We start from the raw sequence: 19,413 nt of genomic DNA, 5'->3' as shown, positions 1-19,413 counted from the left end.
CATGGGTTTGGTTTTAGGAATGCATATATAGCAAGGTATAACTGAAAAAGATTTACCTGACGCAACACTTGGTGACCCAACACCATAGGCGTTAGTTGCCCTCACCCTGAACTGGTAGCCAGTGCCTGGCTTAAGTCCCTCGACCACGTATCTCCGTTTGTTCCTGCCCTGGACAATTGTATCCATTTCAGGAATACCTAGAAATACAAAGAGCACCTGCAATATCTGGACCCTTATTGACGTTCTGTAATACTGTTACAAAAATACAAACAACGGAACGAAAGAGAAGTATATTGTGTTAGATCTGATGTGTATGGCTGGACGTTGAGCATTCTGATTCCAGTGTCTTTGATAAATACTTTGCTTTGCATGAACAATGAAAGATGAAAAGGTTGTTAGAATCACATACGTTCAACATGAAGGGTCCATGCTGGCTCAAAGTTTGTGGACACCTCTACCGCGTACCAGACAATGTTTCGGCCATTGTCAGGCCCTGTTGTCCACCACAGCACCATGGAGTTATGAGTGGTATGGACGGACTCAACAAACACTCCAGATGGTTCTCCAGGAGGACCTGCATTCATAGATGAAGATTACAGAATTATCATATCTGCTGATACGACTAAGAGCATGATACTGCAACCCTAGTTTCCTTTCCTCTTTCAGACTTTTCCGCCATATTATAACCAAGGATGTCAGAGAATCGCCACCATTCTCTTTCAATGTTTGCGGTCACTCTACTTAGACTAACGTACGCTTAATCTGAATATATAATTTTGATTGTAAGAAATGAACCCATTTAAATTGAAAAGGTGCCAGGGGGAGATCAGAGGTTCAGCTGGTTTTGTATATTATACCTGTTCGGGAATGGAGTCGGCTTGACTAGAGAACGTCTTAACCACAAGGCTACCTCGCTGTATTCATCCCTAACTCCGGTCGCACTACCATTACTGTCAGAATGAACTTTAAAAATACGGTAACCGATGTCTTTTCCGATCGCAAATGTTCCATTTGCAGTGTTCTTACATTTGTTTCTTCTCATAATATGCTATATATCATGTTATACATCTATATATCATGTTATACATCTATATATTATGTTATATATCTACATATTATGTTATAGATCTATATGTTATGTTAAAGATCTATGTATGTATCGTAAGGCCAGCGTGACACATTCGTTCATGATATTTGTTACAATGTGATCGCCACTGTTGAAATTGAAGCTGAACTTATATGATAATCACGGTCTTGAGTAGGCTGGTTTTCGCCACAGCAATGTTCCAGCAAAGGGGCTTCACACATATACCCACGTGGGAATCAAACCCGGGTCTTTATTGTGACGACCGAACATTTTAACCACTGGGCTATCCGATTTAGACATCTCCTGTCACCCCATAGGAGATACAGAATGAACAAACGGTACCCATCCACGTTTACTAAACCCAGATTGTCGGTATAAACAGAGAAGGCCATGACCAAACGCAATCCAGACACCATTCTTTCCCCCTTGCTAAGAAGACACATTAAATGAGACACGTTCAGGACAAACCTAGAACCGTTAGTGTGGCTGTTCTGCTGACTCTCTCGAAAGCTGTCTTCGCGAGGCATTCATACTGTCCACCAAACCGCGGCTGTGCTGCTATGATGTAAAGGCCGCTGAAAGTGGCTTGAATGCCCTGAAAATGCAGGACATAGCAACATATGCAAATTGGGCTTAACTCACACATTCCCGAGGTTATTAACACCTAATAATGACGCATAACTAACGTAGGCTTAGAGAACATGGTATTACTGAAGTAACACACGTGTTAGTGAGTAACTGTAATTTGCATTACTGAGGTGACATGCGTGGTAGAGATCATAACAGTTCTTGTGCTATTTCTGAGGAAATATACTCCTAGAGCCCATTATGATCTATATTCCGCAATGCAGGTCGTAGAGAGCACTGTAATATATACGGCTGGGACACAATGATGTAAATTCTTGAAGTAACAGTTTGATAAATGAGTCACCACCCAGTGATTGATATCATGAGCATCGACTGATGCAGTTAGGGTCCGATGACGTGCCTGAATCAAGTCTAATTTCGTTTGTTGTCTCTCAAGTCAGTAAAGGGTTGCCAAAGACCAATTCTCATTCGGAATATTCACCGAGCTATTGCTATTCAGATGCGTCTTCAGGAATTGATTTATTTCTGCATGCCTAATTACGAAAATGATGTATAATTAAGCAGGTGAAATCTCTCGATATTTGAAGTTTGAAACGTACGAGTTTGAAGTGAGGATCTGTGAAGTCGACAGGTTTTCCCTGGAAGTGCCAGTCGTACACCATCTCCACGTCCTCTTGGTGCGACGCCTGGCACATCAGGAACGCCGTGCTGTTCACAACCACCTGCGTCGACGACGGTGGGTTAGTGATGGTCAAACCATCTGAGAAGGACAGGACATACTTATTACACATGTATTTATTATAAAATTATTATCATGTTATTCTCCATACAATAACCATGTTATTGTCCCATATTATGGCTATGTCACTGTCCCATGCATCTGACATTTTATATATAATATATAATATGTCATTGTCCATACAATAAACATGTTGTTGTCCCATATGATGAACGTGTTATTGTCCCATATGATGAACGTGTTATTGTCCCATACAAAAAAAACCCCCCAAAAAACAAACAACAAAAAACCCAACTCATGCCACTGCCCCATACAATAAACATGTGATTCTCCAGTACAATTAACATTGTCTTTATCTTTCACATTGCTACTGTTTTCGGGAAGGAAAGAATTGATGACTAATTCTGGAAATGCTGTACAAAACAAAAGACTAAATGTTTCGCCGGTTTAAACAGTACATTTGCTATATAGAGGCGTGTCCGCATAACTGAGGAAAGAGTGAGTGAGTATAGTTTCACACCGCTTTTAGCACTGTTACTGTGTCACCCCTGGGGACAGAAGAAATTAACTCAGTCACACATTGCAACCATGTGGCTTATAGAAATCGGGGTTTCAGTGTGACGAGCGGACGCTGTAACCATCAGGCCAATACGCCAAAGCCCAGAGTAGGCGCAGTATGCTGTCGGCTTCAACGTTACATATACCGATATATTAGTCGGGGTGAATGTGGAGACGAATCTCTTTGAACCACTGACTGGATGAATAAAAGATTGATTGAGCGATCGTGTAGGTGAGTGAGTGCGTGAGTGCGTGAGTGCGTGAGTGCGTGAGTGAGTAATCGGGTGTTTGGTATTGCCAACGTGGTTTTTCAGTTTGGAGAGTTAAAAGGGAACATTGATCCTGAGCGACTATTGTTTACGCTAACAATCTAATTACGAATCATATTTGCAAGCTGGTCAATCTCTGCTCCTTCGACCTTGACGGACATGGGGACTGGGCTACTGTCCACCTTAACGGAATTTCTTCAACCAAAACAGTGTAAGGAAGGATCGATTTGATGTCGTTATTTTGAAAATATAACCTGCAGTTCTTGTCTGATTGTAGTATCCCAGCACTTTCGCTTTTTCGGAGTTTTTATTGACTGATCCAGTTTGATCCTATATAGGTGCTGTTTATGTCATGTAAAATTTGATGCATTTTCCCTATGGGATAAAAAAACCAGATTTAATATATTTGATTCAGTACACTAAACAATCCCACTTTGACATTGCTGGCAAAATCTTAAAACTTACAAAGGTAAATATGTATATACAGTTTTTAACTTTAGTACACAGAAAACTGCGTATGTATTTCGTATGCAACAATGAAGTTTCATTCGTATCCTCAAAACAATGTCTACCACTAAGTATTTTCAGGCACTTAAAATTGCATCCAATGAAGCGATTACTACTCCCGTGTTACATTGTATAAACCTACACGCGATTTCCATTCACTTGATGGCAAATTACTGACTGTACATTGAATATGCCCAAATTCTGCCGAAAAGTGCCAGTGTATAAACAACGCCCTTCCTCCAAGTCTTTCAAATGACTAACCGCCAATTCGTTGACTGCTCATTGTTGGCTAACTAAAGTATTTTTTAACAAATGGGGAAGTAGTAGTCGAGTGGGCTCTGTTGGGTGACCGATGAGATTACACACCAACGTGAGAACATGAAACAGTCACGTGACCAGTTGATAACCCGTCACAAGTTTACTGTTAAAAGACTCATGAAATGGAACAAGATTCTTTGTCAGCATCAGAAGAATATAGTTCCTTTATGTGGATAATATGGTTCCTTTATGTGGATAATATGGTTCCTTCATGTGGATATTGATACTATTAGACACATTCCTCGAACAAGGTAATAGCCAGTTCTTATTGCTATAGCATATGTTTAGTCTGATTTAATTTTGATATTTGTATTTTTGTTTTCGTTTATTTGTTGTAGCATTCAAATGAATCATTTGTTCACTGTGGATTGTCAACAGACATGTGGACAGACAACATACCAGGTCGCACTTGGGGCGCGTGTGAAAAATGATTCGTGTTGTCAATCTACAAAAATGTCCAGATAATTACGGTCATGTTATAAATTCACTACAAACAGATAGTGTATATTTATTCAGCTTCAGAATGCAACGTTTAACAAATATAATAATAAACTATGATTTTCGGACAAAATTTCAAAATGTTTTCATGTGTTATAATAATGACGATGGAGACATCAATTAGTAAAAGTAGTCATCTTTGTTGATCAATGTATACTTATACTATCAATTGGACAGCAAACCAGTCAAGAATTCTTGGATATCATCCTGATACTCACCGGAGAAATTGTTTATAACAAAAGCTACGACAGGTCCGAGGAAATTGCTGTGGATCAGTGTCCCCTTAAAGGCAAATTAAGATCTTTTGTAAAACAAATCCAAATTACACTTCCAGTACGGAACGCCAACATACTTATCATGGTCAGCTGTCCAGAGCTTGTAGCCGAGCCATACACATTCTCTGCAGTGCAATCGTAGCGCCCACTGTCGGACAACTGGGCAGGGGAGATAAACAGGTTGCCGTTCTTCAGCTTCCGCACACGTGCTGTTGTCGACCCGTCAGGTAGGTTAAGACTGACTCCATCTTTGGCCCACCTATAGGAGGGGTAAGGGGCCGCCTCGGGGTTGCAGATGAGTGTCACGTTGCCCCCTATTGTTCCCATATTGGTAGGTTCCAAGGGATGCTTCACAAAAGAGGGCTTAAAGGCTGCGGAGATCATACACATGCACTGTCAAATCCGTATAACAACATAAGTTGTACAGTTCTTTAAGGAATCGGTATGATCTGTTCTGACTGCTAGAGTCAATTTGGCTCAAAAGCGATCTGATGAACTGCAACCTAACTAGACAACTAATCAACATATAATACTCAGTGAAACGCTGATCATAATCAAAACATCAGACCAACTATTTGAGGTTTGTGCAGAATTTATGTCCTAAAAATTGAAAAAAAATGTGTAACGAAGTGTCATTAAAATATTGACAAATGATTTTCAACAATAGCAGTGATTCAAATCTCACATTAACGGATTGACTCCAAGCAATATTCCACCAAATATTACGACGGAACACCAGAAGCACACTTCACACATGTTAGGAATACACCCTGGGTCACTGGTGTCACTAATTAACTTTTTAACAACTTGGCTACCGCATCAACCCAACATGTTACGGAGTCAGTTATTGAATTCAAGCGTGCATCTAGAGAATGGGAAGGTTTGTATGAAGCATACTATAATTCAGATAAAATGTTACATTACACTAAAGCAGGTAAGAATCGGTCTTTTCATCCCGTGCTTGTCGTAACAGGCGATTTACGGGATCTGGACATCAGGCTTTGTGACTTGGTTGACGCATGTCGTCATACCCCATTTGTGCAGATCAATGCCCATGCTGTTGATCACTGGATTACATATCGCCGTTTCATAGATGGAATGTTGTTGGCAACAAACCAACCAACAAACAAACGCACAAACAAACAAACAAACAAACAAACAAACATAGTGATAAGATTCCCCTACCAAGGACCCTCAGCTGGGCACTGCTGTAGGCCACGCCATGAGTGTTTGTTGCCGAACACTGGTACATGTCAGCGTGTCTTTGTGGGTCAAGGGAGTTGATGGTGAGGATGTTGCCAGAGATGACGACGTCCCCGGGAACGGAGTTCAAAGGTTGACCGTCCTTGAGCCACGTGTAGGTCGGACTGGGCACCGCTCTGGCTTCACATCGCCACGTGAGTTTACTGTTGATGTCCGCATGCTGGTCCCGTAGTGGATAGATGAAGTACGGCACGGCTAGAACACAGAGAATACGTTTATACGGAAATTTGAGGAAACGTTTGTATTCGCGAGGTGTGACTGTACATGTATCGACGCCTGTTGATCTGACCCTAGTGTTAAAGTTATGTGCATTAATGCCTGGTGTATGCCTGCGCCAAATGGAATGATCACGAGTTAATACTACTTAACACCGCATAGAATGAGTGAGTATGGTTTTTTGCCGCTTTAAGCAATATTCCAGCAACATATCACGACGGGGAACTCCTAGAATCGAACCCAGGTTTTTATCGTGACGAGCAGGAACTTTAACCATTAGGCTAATCCACCGTCCCTCCGCAGAGAGTAAGACCATGTTTATATAGCCATGCAAACCAAAAACATTAACAACGGTATACAACCAGGTTACAAACAAGTAGTACCATTATCAAGTCACGTACTGTTACCACCCAGTCCCCTTTCGCTTGATCTGACCTTGACTCAACACTCATGCAACTGAAGGCTACAACTAACGCTGCTTTATTGCCAGTGTGCAATGTATTGCATCAGGTTAAAAAAATCTCTCTTCGATTATAACTAATTGTGACTAAACATCATTATACCAAATTGCCTGTAAATCCAAACAGAACACTTATTTCTATAGAAGAATAATTGCTAAGACTCATCGTCACAAGGAGGACACGTGCTTTTATGTATACACGTCAGTGTGTCTTCGAAACACATAAGTGTTTCTCAATTACAGTCAATACCGTAGGACATCTAAGCTGTAAGCTGTATCAGCGGTAGAGTAGCTTACTGGATAAAGCGTTCCCTCGTCAATCTTATGACACGGTTTCGATTCCCCACACCGGTATAATGCGAGAGGCCTATTTCAGGCGACCCGAGATAGTGATGGAATATTGCTAAAAGTCCCCCTATTATGTTGGTGTTCGGTAAAAACAGTCCTCAGTGAAAAGGTACCAGTACAAAATACTACATTTGCATAGGTAAAAAGAGTCCTCGAAAAAGTCCCTTTTCAAGAAATGTACAGAAAAAAACACTGCTTTCTTTATTTCACAATTTAATTAGAAGAGTGACTGTAAGCTGTGTAAGCTCTCGGTTGCCATTCTCTGGGTTGGCACAGTTGGCCCGTGCATTTGGTACTGGACTTGGGGCTACGTACAATCTTAGTTTTTCGAGTTGCGCGTTTGATTTACATAAATGGCGGCGCGTTTGATTTACATAAATGGCGGCGCGTTTGATTTACATAAATGGCGGCGACAAAGACCACCTTGGAACCACCCTTGCTGGTCAGAATGACTGACTTTCATGATGAAATCTAAAAAAATAATCTGTCATTATATAAGATATCTTCGTGTTGTCAAATAAATATATGTAACTAAATCTGTGATTATTTCAAATAGGTCTTTTTTCAATGACGACTTATCACCGATACTAGTACTTTTTAACCAAGGACAATTTTCATACACCTCTCTTATGTACCCGATCACTAGCTCACTGACTCCACTTCCCAACCACTCATCCTCTAACTCACTCAACGACTCACCTTCAACTTTCAGATAGAAAGCCTTATGGGCACTGCCAAATGACCCACGTGTGGCGTAACACGTGTATGTCCCAGCGTCCTCCAGTTGGATGTTGTCTATGTACAAGATACGGTTGTGATCGTCCAGGGCAGCTGTAGGAGGCATCGGTAACCCACCCTCGCGCTGCCAAGAGTATGCGATGGGCATCCTGATCCAATACAAGTCCATATTGCATCAACAACAAAACACAACACATCAGTTCAGGACAGAAGTAACATCAGAAATACACCAACGTGTATGTAGTAACTGCTGACTTGGATTATCACGGGTTGGACAGGATGCTGATCCAGCGTGTCCAGACACTTGGGCCCCGTTTCACAAAACTCTGGTAAGCTTAAGATCTCGTAACTTGTATCGTAACATTCGTACCTCCTGTGTTACAGTATAGGAGGGACGATTGCTACGAGGAAATGTACGAGATCTTAGACTTAAGACAGTTTTGTGAAACGGGCCCCCGGTGTTTTCACTGTTGATAGTGTTGGTTGGTTCTTGTTTACACTACATCCAGCAATATTCCAGCTAAGTGCAGGTGGTCTGTAAATAATCAAGTTTGGATCAGACAATCCAGTGAACAGCAGCAATTGGGATGCGTTGACATCAGTAAACGAGGTCAGCGAGTCCGAACCCCTTATTCACATCTTACAAGAATGGGTTACTGACCGATTTATACACGTGCACGTGCACACGCACACGCACACGCACACGCACAAACACGTATCCACACACACAAAAATATATTCATGCATATAAGTCATGTAATTTTACTTCTGGTGTTATATGCCTCGACCCCCGCTCTTTATTTTCTTTCCGGTACTAATTTAACCCTGTGATCCGTTGTGACGTTTACTGAATTTCATAATTCACATATTGTGATCCCCGAATCAAACACTCACTCGCCACAAGCACAAGTCATAAGTTGGAAATATAAAACGTAAGTGCTGGCTATTGACAATGTAAAAATAATGTCACAACGTCATCTCTAAACAACACCATAGTAATGTCACGTTATGATAACGTCATAATAATATCATAACGTCAACTGTAGACAACATCATAACAATGTCAAAACGTCGACTCTAGGACAACGTCATATCATTGTCATGGCTAGACAACGTCATAATAATGTCATAAGCTAACCCAAGACGTCATAATGTCAAACGTTAGACGACGTCATCATAATGTCACAACGCCAACGCAGTGTTGTTTTGAACAGTATACTCACGTTCCATAGGCTAAACACTCAAGGCGGACCCTATCTCCTCGCTTAGGAAGACGTGGGAAGGATGCTACAAAGTCATTGGATATTTCTGGGCCCCAATCCGTGACCACTGAAAGAAAATTGAGCTGCACCAATATACTCAGGCATAAAAGCTACGCCCAGCTGATCATTTCATACAATCACTATGTTTGAATCCCGTTAATCATGTTTCGACGGTTGTACCTTGTGCGCAAACGCGTCCCAAAATGTGATTGTAAACGTTTGTCGTTACAAATGATACACGAAGAATGCGTGCAGAAACGATTTCCACGTAAAGCACGTGCAATGTGTCGGAAACATTAGTTGACATTCGCAGGACTTGCCAACGTGTTGAATTAGGAATGACAAAGAATTGCCCATTTTCATTTCCTCCCAAGGCGCGGTTAAGCAGTGACAACTTCCAGAGGTGCTATCACCAGGTAATAACCTGAATGCCCCTCTGTGTCCACACATGGATTTATACTGACAATGACAACAATACACATGCTCCACCATGTGTCGAATAATTTCCTTCCTCGATGTTCATGCTTAATCGCATCATGTATAGTTAAATAGTTATTTTGACAGTGCGTTTCTTTCATTGTTGAAGATTGTAATATAATATAATAAAAATAAAAGTTTATTGTTCGACCTCAAACATTTGATGTTATGTGATTGTTTCTATGTAACTCACGGCCATCCATCAGCTGGAGATCAATAGGAGTGCTGAGTCTGCTGGGAGGCTGGTTGGATCCGATGACTGCACTACTCTCGGAGATCAGCTTCACCACACACCTATAGTATGTTTCGTCAGTGTCGGTCACTTCACTGAAGTAAAGCTTGCCGTTGTAGGAGATGAAGATGTGAGGGTTAATGTCGGTGCGGATGAAGTTACTGCCGCTGCCTTTCAGCCAGTTGTAGGCGACGGCTGAAAACAATGCAACAAAGTTGCATACTTTACTACAATAACATTTTCTTTCTATATTCACCAAGGGCCCTCTGATAGCATATACCCTAAAAAGACAAAGTGGAAGACCATGTTCAGCTAAGTGGATCTGTCAAAAGGCTCAAAGTATGGAAAACTGTAACACAGTGTTATTGACACTGTCCGACGTATTAATTCAGATGACTTATTAATAGCCTTATTTCATTCTGTCATTTGTAAGCTTGTGACTTTTCTAAACAAATAAACAAATGACTGACTAAATCGTGTAAACGAGGCACATTTGGAAAACTTCAAAAGAAAATGACCATGACCCAAGAAAAGCTTTACTGTGATTACTGTGTTATCCTTTCCTCCCGCGGAAATTATCTTTTACCCAAGACTTGCTCGTATTCAAATATGACAAAACGATTCTAAAACTATGTCTTTTGTATAATCGAGAGGCAAGGGAGTAAGTGGTTATAAAGATCTAGTGTCAATCCTTTACCAACTTGCTAGACCATGATTTGTGGTCTGAGGCGCCGTCGGTGTCTCTGACGAGTAATGTCCCTTCTATTGTCATCCTTTTAACCAATCAGATTCCACCTCTCATACCCTTTGCGTTGATCACAAAATGACTGATAATCACGATCTATGTAGTAACTGAACATTTTTATCTTTCGAAATGCATCAGATCACTTAAGACGCTGACTCAAACAGGAAAGACGCATTAAATGTTTGTGCAGCCAAACACATACAACTTCTGCAAGGGCAATAAATCAACCAGCAGCGTAGGCTTTGTTGGGGCGTGGAGCAAGACTGTTCTTTGGAAATACAAAATCACTGTGAGAAATAAAACTCACAATCAATCAAGAATGTTCACTTACCCGGCTTTCCTATCGGAGGAATACAATTGATTATTGCGTAACTATGTCGTTGAGCGCGGACTGGTTCCCTTCCGACATTGGAAAAGTCGCCCAAGTCTGAAACAAGTTCAAGTCGTTATTACTGCTCAAGGTCTACCCAAGGTCTTCTTACAAGAACAGAACCCTGACAAAATGCTTTTGACATTATTGAGGGATCTCTTCCAAAAGAAGAGGTGATTCTGGGATTCATGAGCATCTAGCGATAAATCACCGTCTGGTTGAAGGACCAGCAGGTGATTATAGTATGGGGGGTACATGCAAATCAACATAAGAACTGCAGTTTTTCAGATTAAATAATTTTGCATAAATAGCTCGATTTTCAGAGGGTCTTAGAATTTTTGTTAGTTTTTTTAAACGTAATATCTATTGCCTGTATTTTATGAAACATACTAAATGCACAGGTCGACTTGCATGAAAAAAAATCATACATTTTGGAAACATTTTTTTATGAATTACCATTTACTATTTGTTTTATATCCCAGTGTATCAGGCCAACCGATTTCGGCCGTCGTTAAAACATGTATAGTTAGACAAGTCTTCACACGAACGAAATTGAGAAAATACAGTGATAATTCAAGTATTGAATTAATATGAAAAAGTGATCGAAGGTAATTTGAGAAACCGATTGTGTCTGCTTGATAAAGTGTTGCCAAACATGTCAGAAAAATGCCTTATACATATATATATATATATCTTATACATTGCCCATAAAAGGGGTTGGACTGCGCAACCCTGCAAATCCCCTATTCTAAATCCTCTTTTCTCATTTCGTGTTTTTCAGGGTCTAAACACATGACAATACCATTAGGATACTTAATAACTTGACAGACAACGATAGACTAGTGATTAAAGCGGTCGCTCGTCATGCCGAAGACCCTGGTTCTATTCCCGACAATCGTACGAAGTGTGAAGCCCATCTCTTGTGTCCTCCGCCGTGATATTGCTGGAATATTTGCTAAAAGCGATGTACGGCTCAACTGACTCACACATTCAACACTGAGTCTAGAGAATACTTACTACCAAATGACAGCTGCATCTGATTACTGATGACTAGTCCGAATTCGTTTTCCGCCTCACATTGGTATCGTCCTCCATCCGGGTCCTCGCGAGGGTCAGCGATTGTTAACTTCCCATTGGTTATCGAAAACCGGTCATCAAGATCAGGGGTTACTTGTATGGAAACATTTTGTAAGGTGTGATATATTCTGTACATCGGTGGTGGCATGGCCGTTGCTACACACTCGATGGAGGCTGTTACCGCATCTCCGATCTCCACCATATCGTAAGGTTCCGTTATAAATCGGGGTCCTCGGGGAACATCGTTAGGGTCCGTGATGTTAGTACCATAATCTGATATTAAAATGAAATAAATGACAGAAAGGTAGGGTAGAAAAGGAGTATTTTGTATTCACGAAAGAGTATTAATCGTCTGAGTAATTTTAACTGTTTTGACAAAATGATACAAGGCATAATTATATATTTATGGAAGCGCGGTGGTGCCACTGTAAAACAAAATTACTTACTTTAGTCTAAGTAGGTTATGAGTTCATATTGGTAGAGATGCGGTTGGGTAGCTTAGTGGGCGAAGCGTTCTCTTGTCACGCCGAAGACCAGGGATCCATTCCCCACATAGATGCAATACTAGTATGTGAAGCCCATTTATGGCGTGCCCCGCCGTGATATTGCTGGAGTATTGCTAAATGGGGGTGTAAAACTAAATTCACTCACCCACTTTTATTGGTAGATGGAAGTTCCTTCCATTTGGAGAAATTAGTATCATCATCGCAAGATGTAACTACCAGAAGGATTTTTAGACTCTCCCTACAGCACCAGTGGGAGCTGTCAAAACCGGCATCTGTCCAGTCCGGCAGGTTGTCAACACCGGCATAAAATCTCAGTCCCATCTGTGGCTTGTACACTTATCATAAGCTCTACAATCCGGCACGTTGTCTAAACTGGATTATTTCTTTAGTCACGATGAGTGACGGTTTAGACAGCTTCCACTGTATATCAACGTCATCTTACCAAAGTCTCTCTCCTCCTGTACAATACGGTAGGCTTCATCGAGATGTATCTCACACACATATGAGGAGGGGATGTTGTCACCTTGCATCCTGCTCCAACCGTACTGGGTCACTAAAACGGTTACATAGATAACAGTATGTATTTAAAACTACAGCATTCAGAGTATATATAAAGTAGTTAAATGCAAGAGTGACAATGTGTGTCTTAATATAGCGCCAACTTCCATACCCGTGGATTCGTGAAGATCCAGATTAAAACTGATCTTCAGTAAGTTATGCTTGCTGTGAGAGGCGACTAACGGGTTCGGGTCATTCTATTCCAATTGTAGATCAAAACTCGTGCTGTTGATTACTGGATTGTCTGGTCCAGACTCAATTATTTACACACCGGTGAACCAGGAAACCAATGCATCCCCATGTGGATGATAAAAGCGTTAGAATTATATCCCCCGTCTATGTGGTAAATCAGTGCCACTGGTAAATCGACGGCAAATCTCAGTTACCAAGGAAATATTTATCAAGCAGCCTGTGATGTGCTAGAAGGGTTGGTAAATGTTAATATCTAACCCCACCTGTTAGCCATACAGTGCAGGGTTAACAGATCTCTTTAATAACATTGAAGACAAAAATGTTGTGTCACTAACCTCCATACACGTAAACGATATTCCTTCCAGACATGTTCTTGTGTTCCTCATTGAGCCAGTACTGTCTGTCAGGGAGGATGTTGGAGCCGTCGCTCTCCCACACCAAATCGCCGGTGTTTATGTTGTTCACGATGCCAGAGGTGTACCATGCCCCGCTAACAACAGACAAACGTAACTGATTCATAGCATAAACAACAGACAAACGTAACTGATTCACACCATAAACAACAGACAAACGTAACTGATTCATAGCATAAACAACAGACAAACGTAACTGATTCACACCATAAACAACAGACAAACGTAACTGATTCACACCATAAACAACAGACAAACGTAACTGATTCACACCATAAACAACAGACAAACGTAACTGATTCACACCATAAACAACAGACAAACGTAACTGATTCATACCATAAACAACAGACACAATAAACACACCTGAATGAATGTACCTCCGACTGTTATATCTACAACATGAAGTTGAAAGTATCTCTTAAAAGTCTGAATTAAGAACAAATTCATTATGATGTAACAAACAAACAAACAAACAAGCAAACAAACAAACAAATGTTGATTGTAACATTGCTTGGGATTACACTTTCTCACTAGAGTACAGGTTACGGTCTTTTGGCATTTTGTATTCATGATGTGTTGAACTGTGCTTTCCTTTGCTTTCTGAAAGGTTGGTGGAGCACCCAAGTGGTTAAAACATTCGCTCGTCACGCGAAAGATCCGTGTTCGAGTCCGAACATACATATGAGTACAATATGTGAAGTCCATTTCTGGAGTCCCCCGCTGGGATAAAGTGGCGTAAAATACTCACTCACTCACTCACTCGCTCTTTCACTCCCTGAACGACAAACAACCCATGCTGATCGCTTTTACAAACACATAGTATCTTTGGATGGATACTGGAGACTGGTTGTTCGTTGAAGTGCATTTTCGGAAGTAACATGCTGGATAACTACTGCTCTATACGAGTCATGTGTGACCAGTTTTACGATCTAACAACTTAACAGTACATCTGTACTTTAAGTCATTTCAATGTTGGTTCTCTTGCAATATTGAAAAACCTATGTTGCAAAATCGAAATTAAGTTTAGGGGGGTTTTGAACGCGATCGAAGCTATCACTGTTTTCCACACAAAACGTAGTTAATTTGCTGACTTTTAAAACTTATGCAGATGTTTCATTCATGTCTTTATCTGAAAACATCAACTCAGTGACAAAATGTGAACGTTTCTTAGTGATTTGATTGAGCGAGGTGATCTGACGCCGCTTGGCACTATGTTACAGCATTCCAAAGCCTGTCAGCTTGGAGGGAATGTAAGGGAAAGCGAGAAATCATGTAGGTCTTTTTCACGTTTTAGGTGACACCCAGGAATACAAGTAAAGTGCTGACAGACCTAGAAACATAAGTCGTGTATTTAGGATGCTGGCGCTACCAGGGGACGCAACTCTGAACAATTAATAGGGCGATTTACACAACGGGTCCAGCGGTACCCATATGCAGACTCTTGAAGTACGGATAGTCTTAACAGTGAACTCAAACAAAATATTACCGGGAAAGGTCGTTCGTAAGTAGCCAGTTGCTGATGAAAATATGTTCAGCATGCGTGTCAACACCAGTCAGAGTTGCGCCGTGAATCTGAAATTTCAGAACACAAGTAAATACAATTTGATGTAAGTAAACAGTCTATCCATTAAAAGTTTAGCCTCACTTAAAACATTCACTAAATTTTATATACGTACATGTTTACATGGTTAATTTAACGTGTGATCAATTATTCCGCTATCTTGAGGAAATTAAATGCAAACTTTATGCAGATGAATTGCACGAGGATCTTGCATCATATTACCGCCTAAAAAAAGCATGTACAAAAATGGTGCATGTGAACAGCTGCGCTCTTATGTCAAGTTTTGTTAAGAATTCACCAATTTTTACTGAGTCTCATCATTTACTGAACGCATGACAATAATCTCGCCAACATTAAGAATTTATTTTAGTTCATATGTAAACGGTACCTTTAAAAAGTATAGAATATTTTGTAAAATCTAGTTTAGAACTGTCGGCTGTCCACATTTACAACAGTGAGTCTAAACCTTTGATGGGCAGTATAGAAGTCAATGAACGAACGAACCAAACGAACCGACTGACTGATTGTTTGATTGATATTTTGATCAATATCTACTCCGTATTTTGACCAATTATGGAACACAAGTTTCTACCCAAATACTGTTGTTTAGACCCTAATATATTTGAGTTTGAAAAACTTTTAAAAAGACACATTTGCATTATTTCAGTATCTGTACTCATGTGTAGGAAATGATATTTTCTTTGCTGCTTCAACACACAGAGAGACCAAAGCTACATACAGAGAGACAAAGGCTATACAAAGAGAGACAAAGGCTACACAGAGAGACAAAGGCTTCGTGCACCTGTAGTAAAGCACGTGTATGTGTGTCCATAGTTCATAGAAGTGTTTCGCTCACACTTTGTGTCCACAGTGTGAGTTAGTTCAGCCTAAAATTACACGCTGAGACACCATGCCACAGTGAATTAGCACGTTTAGTCTTACGCAGCACTCAGCTATATGGCAGCCCTCTGTAACTAATCGTATCTGGACCAGTCATCAACAGCATGAGCATCTATCTATGGTCATTGCTGAGTGCGGCGTAAAACTAAACTCACTCACTATCTACGGACACCAGTTACGATGACATGTGTCGACTAAGTCAGCGACCTGACCACCCGATCCGGTACCACGTGGTCATCCAACCCTCACACAGTATTCCGACTACGAGCCGACCAGTCGTTGTGCTATCCTCTAAATACCCGGTTACCTGGTAACAACACGTACCATATTTGATGTGACATAGTCGGGGTTCGAACCCAGGACCTCCGGTCCGAGCTGACGCTCTATCCATTAGCTAAAGAGACAGCGGACACTAGTGAGACAGGTATGTTCGTACACTTTCACCGAAATACTATACGTTTTAAGAAAAAAACCCGACAAAACTACAAACACCTTTGGGACAAAAGTAAACATGCACTAGTACAAAAAACCTGCCATGCATGTAAACATGTCCATAACCCTGAAAGGTGTTGACGGAAACACAGGATTCCTGTTAATGTAAAATAAGGAAAAGTTTCCGGTACAGGTCTGAATTTAATATAATGCAAAAACCCCACAATCATTGATAATTCGATAGATAAAAATTAATGTTGGCGTATTTGTTTTATATGTCGTCACCATGACAACGATGTGGTATCTGAAAACATAGCTTTGCTTCCTTCATAGATTTCTCTGCCTTTCCTGGTAAGGAGACACCACATTCGTGCAACGTTTAAAGAGGAATTGTTTGACGTTGCTTGCAGTGAGGGAGGCGTGTTGTTACTGTCACCGCAGCGCTGCATTACTCCCTGTCCCTATTAAACTCGCACAACAGCTGTTTCCTGTGCATTGCATCTACTTGGCTGGGGAGCGGATTAAGGGAACGATTTATACGTTTAGTGCCCAGGTATCGGAACAATATAATAATGAGAGTGACACTGAATGAGTGTATTATTTATGGCTTTATTGTCAGCGTTTGCTGCGCTCAGATTATGTGAAGAGTTGGGCGTCACGTGACCCTTCACACGGATATCAGTTATCCTGTCTGACTAATGGTCACTGTATTACTACGAATTGTAGAATGCTCACTGAAGCCTATTTCTTGCTTCCCCTCCAAGAAATTGTTGGAATATTGCTAGAACCGACGTAAAAACATTCTTACTTACTTATTTATTTAAAGATCCATCTTAAGGATGGCTTTGATCATACACAATTCGTAAAGGGATATGACGTGTGTGCATTAGTCGGCCTAACTGATGAATGTAGTTTGTCGTTTAACGCCGCGTTCAGCAATGTTCCAACTATATGCCGGCGGTCTGTAAATAATCGAGTCTGGACCAGACAATCCAGTGATCAACAACATGAGCATCGATCTGCGCAATTGGGAACCGATGGCATGTGTCACCCAAGTCAGCAAACCTGACCACCCGATCCCGTTAGTCGCCTCTTACGACAAGCATGGGTTGCTGAAGATCAGTTCTAACCCGGATCTTCATGTGTTGATGAATACATGCGACCACTAACGTGCGGCAATAGTATATGAAATATCATTGCTGGTTGTCAGTATTTAAGGTGATTATGTCTACACTATTAGACTATTATCAGTCTGTGACACCGAAACATTTTCAACAACTCCATCTAGCGTCCCATGTATTCTGAATTATTGGGTGTATTTAATTGTTGTTTAATCAACCAACTCAATATTGGAACGAACAGTTAAGATCCAGTACTGTCTTCAGAGGATTTGACTAACAAAAGACATTTGTACTCTTGCAATAATGAATAGATAATTTGCATCAAGTAGGATTAAAAATTCAAAAGAGACGTCGTAAAGCAGTTTTGAAAAAAAAACCATCTTCGTTTCCGTGTTTTATTTTGTTTATTATTTATGTACATTATGAAAATGAACAATAACTTACCCCACAGTCCGTCCTGGCTTCATCGTATGTGAGGGTTGGGTAAAACACAAATTTGTAACATTTTTCAGCATAGGGCTGCCATTCGTCCGGGCATTCTATGGAAAACAACAATATTTGTTTATATTTACTTATAAATCACATACCTACAAATTAACATTATCACTGAAGAGGTAGACATGATATGTACAAATGTAATTGGGGCTTTTCTTTACAAAGAAGGCCACTAGTGTGTCAGAGTGGGTGAGTGAGTTACGTTTTACCCCGCTTTTAGCAATGCTCCAGCAATATCACGGCGACACCAGAACTGGGCCTAACACATTAGACCCATTTGAGCAATCGAACCCGGGTTCTCGGTGTGACAAGCGAACGCTTTAACCCCTAGGCTACCCCACTGCAAGATTTGCTATTCAGAACCTACACATAGCAATATTGTTAGTTCATGGCAGCAGTTTGTAACCCATAGAATCTGGGCTGGACATACACTGACTGATAGCATCTCCGTCGACCCATCGGGGTACGATGCCACGAAACCCACCAAATCACCGAATCAGACCAGCCTATCAAATCAACAGTCGCTTACTATTAAACAGGGTTGCTGGAGAGGTGTCCTTGATTCTCACTGGGGTACATTATCTTGATTATGAATATTGTAGTGGCATCTTACAGAAGTAGGACACCTGTCACACATACGGCGTCAGCACAAATCATTTATTACTACACACGAATTATGACACTGTTAAAACAGGTGGTCCGTACAGGTCCAGCTGCTGTTTAGCAAACGTTTGGATCAATGAAGGTATGTAATAATGTCCATTACTAACTTTCGGACATTCGGACAATTATTCATTTCATTGTCCATACTGATTCGTGAAGCTTTCACTGCCTTAATGTGAGAATGATAGGCCACTTACCGAAGATAACATCACCAAATACCACAGATATAATCCCGCAAACAACGAACGCACCCAACAACATCTGAAAAGAGGAAGTAGATGTAGGCTTGATCGAATACACCTTTGCGACTGGACACACTCACCTTTTCGCCAACACCCAGTACCATCATAATTTAGGAGTTATATATAAATACAGATGGCTAACAGATACCTCGAATCATACAATGGTCATTGTTTGCTGAAGACATCCTTTTGATTATGAATTACCATTGTAACGTACGAACCCTCATGCCATATCAAAGAAACGCAAAACAAAATGGCGGAAACAAAATCCCACTCAGGGTAACATCCATGTGCTCCAAA

The 19,413-nt window shown here is 40.8% G+C and overlaps 1 protein-coding gene across 1 annotated transcript in view; it reads right to left on the bottom strand.

The window, feature by feature from the left end:
- Window positions 1-19,132, bottom strand: part of LOC137298194 (contactin-like) — a 28,878-nt gene extending 9,746 nt beyond the window's left edge. Inside the window, exons 1-16 of the mRNA XM_067830352.1 lie at window positions 19,069-19,132; window positions 18,158-18,252; window positions 15,186-15,271; window positions 13,619-13,773; window positions 12,976-13,086; window positions 11,968-12,300; window positions 10,912-11,007; window positions 9,797-10,030; window positions 9,088-9,193; window positions 7,826-8,013; window positions 6,025-6,297; window positions 4,917-5,210; window positions 2,275-2,435; window positions 1,556-1,682; window positions 410-574; window positions 57-197 (exon numbers count right to left, since the gene is read on the bottom strand). Coding sequence (XP_067686453.1) covers window positions 57-197; window positions 410-574; window positions 1,556-1,682; window positions 2,275-2,435; window positions 4,917-5,210; window positions 6,025-6,297; window positions 7,826-8,013; window positions 9,088-9,193; window positions 9,797-10,030; window positions 10,912-11,007; window positions 11,968-12,300; window positions 12,976-13,086; window positions 13,619-13,773; window positions 15,186-15,271; window positions 18,158-18,252; window positions 19,069-19,132 — 2,629 coding nt within the window. The remainder of the gene's footprint in view (window positions 1-56; window positions 198-409; window positions 575-1,555; window positions 1,683-2,274; window positions 2,436-4,916; window positions 5,211-6,024; window positions 6,298-7,825; window positions 8,014-9,087; window positions 9,194-9,796; window positions 10,031-10,911; window positions 11,008-11,967; window positions 12,301-12,975; window positions 13,087-13,618; window positions 13,774-15,185; window positions 15,272-18,157; window positions 18,253-19,068) is intronic.
- Between the last annotated feature and the right edge of the window lie 281 nt (window positions 19,133-19,413).

The sequence above is a fragment of the Haliotis asinina genome, chromosome 10, assembly GCF_037392515.1.
Source record: "Haliotis asinina isolate JCU_RB_2024 chromosome 10, JCU_Hal_asi_v2, whole genome shotgun sequence".
NCBI classification, from domain to species: domain Eukaryota; kingdom Metazoa; phylum Mollusca; class Gastropoda; order Lepetellida; family Haliotidae; genus Haliotis; species Haliotis asinina.
The sequence above is the reverse complement of the archived record's forward strand: the minus strand, read 5'-3'. Positions and strand labels throughout refer to the sequence as shown.